At 34.3% G+C, this 10,651-nt stretch overlaps 2 protein-coding genes across 2 annotated transcripts; both read left to right on the plus strand.

Moving 5' to 3' along the window:
- The first annotated feature begins 1,177 nt into the window (after positions 1-1,177).
- On the plus strand, positions 1,178-6,240 carry LOC142610718 (uncharacterized). The gene is made up of 3 exons (XM_075782635.1): positions 1,178-1,301; positions 3,334-3,604; positions 5,807-6,240. Exons 2-3 carry the CDS (start codon positions 3,364-3,366, stop codon positions 5,959-5,961), a joined length of 396 nt encoding a protein of 131 aa, XP_075638750.1. The 5' UTR covers positions 1,178-1,301; positions 3,334-3,363; the 3' UTR covers positions 5,962-6,240.
- Positions 6,241-8,929: 2,689 nt separating this feature from the next.
- LOC142608816 (uncharacterized) lies at positions 8,930-9,394 on the plus strand. Its single transcript, XM_075780488.1, has one exon. The coding sequence runs from the start codon at positions 8,930-8,932 to the stop codon at positions 9,392-9,394; it is 465 nt and encodes a 154-aa protein (XP_075636603.1).
- Positions 9,395-10,651: the final 1,257 nt, after the last annotated feature.

Raw genomic sequence — 10,651 nt, forward strand, 5'->3', positions numbered from 1 at the left:
AGCATGCGACACTTAAGAAAACTGCGCATAGCTTGAGACTAAGATAAGTAATTCCTAGTCCCCTCCAATATAGTATTGATGGGGCGAGGAAGAAAAACATTATTTTTATCCATTTAGAGACACAATATGCAAAAACAGACTGCAAAAATGAAATCTACGCAAAAAACTGAGTAAGGAGAACCTAGGCTGCAAAAAGTCAACTTTGAAAAAGTCAACGGTCAACGGTCAATCAATGGTCAACGGCCGGTCAACAATGATGTGGCGGATGACGTCAGCAGCGCATGGACGATGACGTGGCAGATGACGTCACCTAGGGCTGACATCAACAGGTGTAGGTCTGGCGTGTGCAGCGCGTGTGAGCGCGTAGAGGCGCGTGAGGAAGAGTTTCGACACGTGGCGGCGCGTGAGCTTCAGCGCAGGTTCTTCGAGAGGCGTGTGCGGTCTCCGATGGCTACGAGGCTTCCATGAAAAGGTAGATCGGAGTAAGACGATCTTTGTGGTACCTTCAGAAAATCAATCGTAGCAAGGTTCACGGCGGTGCCGGAAAAGGCAGTGGTCTTTGCAGTGTTCGAACTCCTCAACGGTGGCTGCTACAGGTCCGGAAGCCAAGGACGATGTCTGGAAGACTTGAAGGTTCAAAGGGGAAAGGCTGTGGCAGTTGTTGTGACAGCAGAAGCAATATTAAGAATGAAGTTACACCAATAAAGACAAAACTGCTAAGAAAAGGTCAGAGCAGTGGCTCTGATACCATGTTAGAAATACTGAATTCAATAGTATTGTATTTCACCCTGAAATAATACACATGAGTGCTTTTATATAGGAGGCATATGAGTGCAGTACAAGCAAATATGAGTGCAGTACAAGTAGTACAATGTGTGCTATACAAGTAAGTAACCTAATTAGACCAAGCCCACAATACATACAATAACACTTATATATATATATATATATATGTACATATATATATATATATATACATATATATATATATATATATATATACACACACATACATATAAAGAGAAGGAGAGTTGGCAAAACGACTGTGGAAGCGTTAAAACGGCAGGAATGGACTTCATTTTGGGTTTGTTTATTGAGTGAAGATGAATTTACTCTTCTACCCTTAAAAACGTTTGATTTATAAAAAGCGGAAAGAGTTGTTGGGGAAAGTTTCGTCTTTTGGCTCCCCATCTTATCTCTTTGTTTGCTTTAGATTTAAACGGTGTTTGTCTTTTTTTCACTGCAGATTCAAAAGAGAGAGTAAGGAAAGTGGAAGAAGAAAATTCGGTGTTTGTTTCAAGGTTGGCATTCAATTTCAAACCCTTCAATTTAATATTTTGATTTTTTATTGCCTATATTTTGGAAGAACTCATTTTCAATTTTGTTTTGTTTAGCTGATTTTAGAGGTCCAATTTGTTTTGGTGTGATAGATTAGTTTTTTGGGTGGTGGGTTTCTGCTTCTTTTTTTATGTGGGTATTTGGGTTTCTGTTTCTGTTGTTTGTTAGTGTAAAAGGTTTATGAATTCTTATAAAAAGTTTATGAATAAATGACGAGTAATGACAGAGTTTATAAAAAGTCTAGCTTTGAAACACAAATCAAATAATAAAGAAACACAAAGTTGAATTTTGGATGTACTAATCAACTGCCACAAAACACTTTCAAAATAATGTGATTCTCACTTTCAAAAGAAAATCCAATGCTTCAAAAGTTAAAATCAAACTCTGCATAAGAGTGTGAAATCTTGGACTAGATTGTTGAACTAACCATGGGTAGGATCATAGGTCAGAAGCAAATCTAGTAACTCACAAATTCTAGTAATCCCTAAGCTAGAATGGTTAAATCGTTGAATTAACTAACGGTAGGATTATAAATCTGAGCTTGACTATTAGTCGAAACAAATCATTAGCCCCTTTATGTATAGGTTCGTTCTTTGGTCCTAAACCTCTGTCTATTCCAAAATTTGTGACAATTTCTCGAGACTAGGCCATATGAATCTCACTATTCCCCACAATTATGATAAGGTCACGTGCTTGTGAGGGTTTTTGATCTACTGTGTAGCAAATTAAAAAGCTCCAGGTCTCTACTCTTCAATGTGACTGGTAAATTGTTTAGTCACCATGTTATTTTCCAATGAAAAACAAGTGGAAGTAGAGTGGCTTTGGATTTTTATTGATAATATGACCCATTATTATAAGAAGACAGTTCATTTTTTCACTAAGTAGCAGTTTGAAATATAGGCAGTAAAAATGTAAAATTAAAGAACTCATGGATTATTTATGCCACCTTATAGATTATCTAGTAGGCCAAGCAAAAGAACTAGAGAATGAGATGCGGCGAAAGAACTCACCCAGAGAATAATGATGCTCATAATCAAAATTAATTAAACACACATACTAGTATAAAGTAACACAAGAAATAAAGAAAAGATGCATCAAACCCTTTATTACTTGAAAATTCCAACCAATTTCAAGCCAGAAAAAAATAATAATAAAAACAAAAAAAATTTGACCCAGTAAAAGAAATGACAAAAAGACAGTCCCTTTGAAATTTGTTCAGTTTCAGTAGACACCCACATCAATGATGTAGGACTGTCAGTGTGAGTGTCTCACCAGAAGTGCACCAAGTCTAGCTTTGAAATTGTCAAAAAAATCTAGCTCCGAAGTGAGTTTTAGTATGGATTGGTCTTTTGCATTATTAAAATTTTTAGAGAGAGAGAGAGAGAGAGAGCAACGACAGGTGAAGATCTAGTATGGCAATTTGCAAGTGGCTGTGGGAATGATTATAGTTCTATGTGGTCTGTGAATGTGACGTCAATAACAACAATGGGCATGAAGATGACAATATTTGTTATGGCATGACTTTGGGCTTGTTTTAGGGCTACATTTTTTAATATTTAGGGTTTTGAGTTCAAATTTTATATTTATGGTTTCATTATATTCTGTTTTTCTGGTTTTCCTGTCAATTTGGTTGTAGAGAAAATTAACATGTATTTAGTTTTCTTAGTACACTCCCCGTGTGCCTTGTTTTATCTTTTTGTCCATATATCTATTTTCAATGGAGTTTATTACTTATCAAATTTTTTTTTTTGCTTTTAGCAATTGCTTAATAAAATAGTTTTGCAGAAACAATGTCTAGAGAAAATAATTATAGAATGGAAGTCTTGTATTTTTTTATGGTTAAAAAAAAAAAAAAAAATCTTAAGGCATACTTGAGGTGAAACCCAACCCGATAAATGTTTGGATCCTAATAACATACAAAATCAAAAGTCTCTTGTCCTGATCCAAACCAAACCCTGTTGGTTGTCACTGAAACACTGTGTCTCTCACTCTCAGACTCAGTGACTTGGAGAGAGAGAGAGAGCCATGGTTGTTGGGTTCAGATTGTTCCATCAAAACCCATTGATTGTTCCTCAAGTTCAAGGACTAGCATCGAAGATATTACCTCAAGGAACCCTTAATGTTCGATGTTTGGCAAAACCAACAGCAACACAGTACAATAATAATGAGAAATATAGCCTAAGAACATGCAAGAATTGCAAGACCCAATACGACCCAGTTCTCAATCACCCTCGCTCTTGTCGCTTCCACACTGCTCACTTTGGTGGTAAGTACCACTCTTTATTATCATTTCTGCTTTATTTCACTTTTTTTATTTCAATTTCATGTATACATACCCCCCCCCCCCCCCCCCCCCCCCCCCACACACACACACACAGGCAGAGCTCATTTGAACTATTTATTTGTTTCTTTGTTTGCTAAAAGATTATTAGTGCATGGAATGTCAGTGATTTTGTTTGTCAGCAAATGTCTATAGAGTCTATAATTTTCATGTTAAGTCTTATGAAATGGACCTTTAAATCTTAATTGATATATGTGTGTGTGTGTGTGTGAAAAATTAAAGAAGGTTTCCCAAATAAATTCAGCAATGTAGTCTCATTGAGCAATAAACCATATGGATGAATTTAATTATGCTGCATTAGTCAATACAGCTACATAGACATTAGGTACAATGCCTAAAGAACTATACCTAAGCTTTGTCATATATACACACACATAGTTGAAGCTTAAATGGTGTTAGATTCACCTTAAACACAAGGTAATGAGAAGTTTGTTACAAAGACCCCCAAGACATTTAAGTAAAGGCCTGATGATGCATTCTCAATAGGGGAATTAGGATCCTCTATCTCTCCATTTCACATGAAATGGAGAGAGTGACTATCTATTTCACAGTTAGGATTTTATTTTCTGAATCTGACAGTGTACAGTGTGTCACATCTTCATTTCAAGTGAAATAGAGATGAACATATTTCTCGGGCATAGATTTTCTTAGGCTTTATCTATGGTATTAGGCTATATACTTCTAGTGTGGGTGACAACTTTTGAATTAGTATCAACGCGTCATGATGTAAGTAGAGGAAACCAAAATTTTAATTTCAAAGAAAGAAAGGTTGGAGGAAAATTATGTGTAGATTATGCAAGGTGCGTGGTAAAAAAAGAATGAAGTAGTGACTGAAATTTGAAATCCATGTTCCAATCAATTTTGAGAAAGGTGGTGAAAAAGAATGCAATAGCGATTGAAAATTACATATTTTGAGCAATAATAAGAATCAATTTTTAGTATGTTATTGGTTGCTATAACATACTCCCTCATGTACAACAAAAGATGTTTCTTTAATTTATTAACTCAGAGGTGTTAAAATATGAACATGATAGTTGTTGGGTTCTGTAATATATCCAGTGCTTTATTACTTTTTTTTTTTTGGTTTTTTTTCCCCCTAATATGAGGTGTGGATTCATACGTAAGTAATCTTGTGAAAATAGACTATTTCAAAGGTGTTTTCAATGGATTGACAAATTTCAACACGATAGTGAGTCAACTAAACATGAAGCTATTCTATCATACTAATTGGAAATTCTTACGTTGTCACTAGCTTTCTAATGCTAGAATATGACAAATTCTTTTGAACAATAGAAGCAAGTCATGTGGTGGTGTACTCATTTACAATTATGCACCATAGGAGTTGAGAAAACTTTGTTTTAAAGGTCATGTGTTGATTCTTTTTGTTGTCAACTTATTGCTCAAAATATGCTCCCACCCCTCGAAAGAAAGAAGAAAACTTTATGTGAGAAATTGACAAGAGTGTTATAGTGTTTGACAAAAGCAAAATATTTGGCTTTGTATATGCAGCTATGGTTTGAATAGTCATGAGTCATATCTTTTTGTGATATCCACATATTGCTATAATTTAATTGATCATATAATATTGATTGGATTAGAAAGGAGAAGTATACAGGTTAATTTGTTTATGGTACACTTACTGTGATTTTCATGATGTATTACTAGTTCAATGTGAAAATTTCCATTTGTGGTACTTAAAGACACACATATACTTTAAGTTCCACATGAAGTTTGGAGTTGTAGAATTGTATGGATTTCTTGAATTATTTCAGAAAGCTTGGTAAGCAAAAGGCTTTTAACCTTAAAAATGAATTTTACTCCTCCCTCTGTTTAAATTGTGCCAATAATTATTAAAAAAAAAGTTGTTTAGAACAAATGTGAACTTGCCAATGAACTATAGCTCAAATGACACTTCCTCATCTCATAATAATGGTTTATGGAGTTTGTAGTCTTGGGTTTAGGAATTATAGGGTACACGTGTAACTTGCCAATAATATAGAAAAAAAATTTCCGTACTATTGTTGATTAGTACTGTACATATTATGTTTGCTGTTTTAGGTGTTCGCTTTTGCTTGTCTTTTGAAGTTTAGTTTGATTTGCATACATTTTCATCCCTGGCTCACTCAGGAGAAACGAGGAGGAAGTTTGAGAGCGTTTACTCAGGAGGCACCATGGATTCTCCTGACTCCGGAAAAGTTTTTCAATACTGGCATTGCTGTGGTTCTGAAGACCCCTTTGACCCTGGATGTACTGCTGCTCCGCATTCCTCTTATGATGACTGATGCAGTTAACAGTCTTCCACAATGAAATACATGGTTCACTTCTTTTACCCAAGATTCTCAATTGTTTCCTACCATGCTTTATTTGTAATATGTATATGGTATATATATATAGTTTTCATATATTTTTCTTTGCCTTTTCAATCATGTAGCACTACTAAATTGGATTTTCAGATTCAATTTTTTTGTGTAAAAGTAAAACACAAATGTTGGGGCATATATTCTTGGTTGCTCTGCTGTTGTGGTGTATGTAATATGAAAAATTTGGAAAGCTTTGTGAAAGAGTTTGTCCTCATGGTAACCTTCCTTAATTTGACAACGGACATGTATGGAAGAAACATAAAATCGCATTATCCATATGATATCACTACATTTCATTATATTAATATTCACTGTTACCATTCTTCCATTGAATGTTACTGTGTTGCAGTTGCCTTTTACTCCTATCTTTAGAACTTGTTCCTAACTCTTGTTTGTCTCAACCGGTAAGAAGAAAAAAAAAAAAAAGAGAAAATAGTCATTTCTTGCTTGTTTTTTTTTTTTCGTTTCTTGTACTTTGGGTTGGTCAATTCTTGTACTTTGGTTGCACTAAAACTAGTCATAGTTAATCGAGCACTGTCAAGTTAGATTTACGTCAGGGTTTGAAATACCAAACTTGGTTGAGAGGCGTAACCCGCGTATCATAACCTTTAGACTTGCGTATATTGTATCTTCTTTTCTGTGAACCGGATTTCTTAGGATTGGGCCTCTTTGGATTTGTAGCAGTTTTTAGATTGGGACCCTGATATAAGCTTAAGAACACAAAATTAATCCCTACTCTGTAGTAATAACAATGACAACAGATGACACAAATCAGAAGGTTGTGTTGTTGACTGATATTAGCCGGTGTCTCTTTGTTTGAGAGGTGTTTCCAAATAATCTTATTTTGGAGGTTGAAAGTGCTAGTTTGACTGTTCTGACTGAAAATGCAATATGAAAAACTTGAGAATTTTCTATACTTGATCTTAGCCAATGCCCAATGAAGTACCCTTTTTGTGTGTGATATAAGGAAGTGGTGTTTTAGCCATTGTTTGGGCCATTTCACTTCTTGCTTATGAGATATCCCACAAACCCTATAGATTGATAATATGGTGGATTGAATTTGAGGCTTCTAGGTTTACGCTCCTAAGACCAATGAACCCTCATGTGGATACCCTTGTAGGAGGTCAATGAGAAGTACTTGATAAATATGTAGTAGTAAAACATAATACATCTACTTTATATCTGTTAATTTTAAACTCCTACAATTTAACCAATTTTAAGGTCAAATTGTTAATTAGATTAATTATGAATGCCTTAATTTAAAAAATTAATAAAAAATATCATGCATGGTGGAAAAGCAGGAAACCAAATCAGTTTTACAGAAAAATTGGGGGGGGGGGGGGGCCTAATCAATCCCAAGGTAACGATTTCACTATAAATTGGAGATTTACAAACAAGAATAACCCTATTTGTAATAAATCTAACTTTAGTTACCGAATTGAGATCTAAATCTCATAGACTTTTTTTTATAGTGATCAGTTGCAACGTAAGCGTCCAATCCATGTGCTTCAAAATCCATTGAAGATTTACTCCAACATAGACCTCCAGTCTACGACTCTAAGATCACACTTGAAGGTTTCGATCTAGCACATTTAATGACTGGTTTGTAGCAACTTCAGATCTATCAGTTTAGATTGCGTGTAGATTGATCTTCAGTAGTGACTTTGAAAGAAGAATGCACAAAACCTTTTAGATCTCAAATTGAGCAACTCCAAAGTTTTCTAAAATGTGCCTTATGGTTTCTTGTATATACTTAGTGAAGTAGGTCTGAAACCCTAAACGTTTGATGGGCTGAAAAACTGATTTTGTAGATTCAACTCTTAATTGGTGGAAATGAATTAAATTTTTGTTCTTGAATCAACTTCTTTCCTCTTCTTGTACACTAAATACCAGCATATTGAGCATTGTCTAATCAATTTTATAGACTCTATGAGTAATATCTAGACAAGTTTGTTTTTCCTTATATAGTTTATTTGGGTGTTTTTTTTTTTCTTTGAGCAATACTGATTTGGGAATTTGTTATAGTTTTTTTGGTGTTTGGATTTGAATGAACTTTTTATACAAAAAGGAAAAATTGGAGGAGCTATTAGCCCAAAGAATGAGTGAGTGCTATTATTTTTTGGTTCTTTGAATTAATTGATTTTTTTATATTGGGGTTTTCCTTAATGAATTTTAAGATTCAAGGGAGACCAAGTGAACTCTACCAATAAATTTTTTGTCCTTTAAAATTCTAGGGGGCGGGGGGTTGCGGCAGGAAGTTGATTTACATGTAATATACTTGAAGTTTATCAATTTGGTAGTGCTATAAATGGAATTTTCAAAAAGTCAAGTGCTCCGCCACTCTCAAATTTTTTTTTTTTTGGTAGACTTTTTTTCTGGATTCATTATTGCCACTTTTTTAATTGTATATGGTACCTCTCTTTTTTGATTCCTTCTTGTCACTTTCTTATTGTCTATGGTACCCACATCCACATGTAATCTCCATGTAAAGCGGCATATATAATGTCAGACATACACAAACTACAAAAAAATATGGATTAATAACTTAACTTAGTTATAACGATTCAGTCTTCCTTTTATTATAATGTTTTAGTTAATTAAATAACATATAAACGCCGACTTATTGCTAGCCAGCTTTTCCAAGGAACAAAAGGCCAATGACAAACCAACACCTGGCCCCATAAATACTATTGAGTAGTAATAATTATAATAATAAATTATATATATAATATAATATTAAAAGAGAGACGTTGAAAGGACACGTGTCGAGTACCCATCAAAGTTTTGCAATGCTTAGATCTTGAAATTCTTATCTATAAATATGAAAAACAAAGTCCCTTTTCCTCATCCATCTTTCTACTTTGATATATCATTCACTTTTTGTTTAGCAATGGAAACAACTTCTTTACTTTCCCCAGTACTTCCTATTCAGCCAGTTCCCTTTAGCAAATCAAAATGTAAGAGTGTGAGATTCTGGCACGGGAAAAGATCAAGTGCCATGGTTTTTGCTGCTAGAAGAGACTCGAACGAGCCTGCAGATTATAATGGAGGATGCTTGGTCGATGAAAGTATGATCATCTTGAGGAAGCGCATACATGAGATGAAGATGATTGAAAGGAACTATGAACCTCCAGAGGATTGGATGAAGTGGGAGAAGCAGTATTACACACATTATGATGAATATATTTGTACGCTAGTGGGATTATTGCAATCACATTTGATGAACACAAGGCCTAGCTTGGCTCTTGGATTGCTTGCACTCATCACGATGAGTGTTCCGGTGTCGACGGTCATGGTTGTGCATCATTTCATGGATGTGGCCAATGGTGTATTCTCTGCCATTCATCTTGGTTGATATGGTTTGCTTTAGTGAATGTAAATTATGTAATTTTATAGAGTTTTTGTATGTAGTTCATTTTCATCTTTTCCCAAATTTTTTACCGGGAAATGATAAGATTCTTTGAATTAACTGTGTTACTTGAAGATCTTTTTAATTTAATCAAATTCAAGGCTATATGGAAATTTGCAGGCCCTTTACATTCTTGACACATTTTCTCTATTATTGCTTAATTTGCTTGAATGGATATTATCTAGGTCTTGTTGATCACAAGCTCTTAGGCTAATGCCTATATGATTTAGCAATTAATCATTTCATAGAGCTGTGGGTGATAGTCATTTGATAAATTTTTTTTTTTGGTATACAAAAGACTAGAATCAAATTCCTCATATATAAAGAAAGGATTAAAAAAATGAAAATGAAAACGATTATTTTATGTTATATAACCCAAAGAGCTATAACCAGTTAACATGTAGTTCTAATGATCAATTTGTGCTTATTATAATGATCAATGAGTACTTAAAAATATGAAACTGGCCATTGCATCGATACAGCTAGTGAGAACAATTAGTGTATCAATGGAATCCCCCTACTTACCTATGGGTATGAGGCATTTTTTTGTTTTTTGTTTTTTGTTTTCAAAAGTCTTGTAGTTATAGTATGGACTGCTAAAATGGGTTGATGGGGAAGCTCTGAGGAAAAAGTAGCTTTATTGACTAAAACAAAAATGAGCAAACTGACATAACTAGTATAAGATTTGGAGTGGAGAAGCTAGGCTTGAAATTGTTGGTCAAATCTAAAGATTTTTTTTATTATAAATTTTAACTTTGACAATTCAACATGGAGGGAGGATTTGAACCTTGATTTTTCCCGGTCAAAAAGAATAAATTCTTGACCTGAAAAAGTGATTTAGAAATTTAGTTTAGGGGATGAAAAATGTTAATTTGGATTATTAAGTTTGTACCGCCTAAGTTTACTTGTTGGGCTACTACTTTAATAAATGGATAATTTAAATCTTGGGCCCATAATCTAGTTTACTAGCACTCTCTTTGTCTCATGGGGGCCCGTGACCATCTCAGCTCTCCCAGACTAGGTGTTTTCCAGTGATGTTTGGTTCTTTCTGTTAATAGAATCTTTTATAGTTGCAATGGTCAAGGAGGTTTATGTGTTCAGACTTCAAGATCAAATAAAGTAATTGTAGAAATATACCTTGATAAAGAGATTAGCGGTGCATAAATATATCTCTTTCTGGATTTCTTTGGCTGATTACTTGAT

This window comes from Castanea sativa, chromosome 9 (assembly GCF_040712315.1).
Source record: "Castanea sativa cultivar Marrone di Chiusa Pesio chromosome 9, ASM4071231v1".
Classification (NCBI taxonomy): Eukaryota; Viridiplantae; Streptophyta; class Magnoliopsida; order Fagales; family Fagaceae; genus Castanea; species Castanea sativa.

Coding starts and splice junctions, on each gene's coding strand:
- LOC142610718 (XM_075782635.1), top strand. CDS start 3,364: ATGGTTGTTGGGTTCAGATTGTTCCATCAAAACCCATTGATTGTTCCT. Junction 3,605..5,806: donor CCACACTGCTCACTTTGGTG/GTAAGTACCACT, acceptor TGGCTCACTCAG/GAGAAACGAGGAGGAAGTTT.
- LOC142608816 (XM_075780488.1), top strand. CDS start 8,930: ATGGAAACAACTTCTTTACTTTCCCCAGTACTTCCTATTCAGCCAGTT.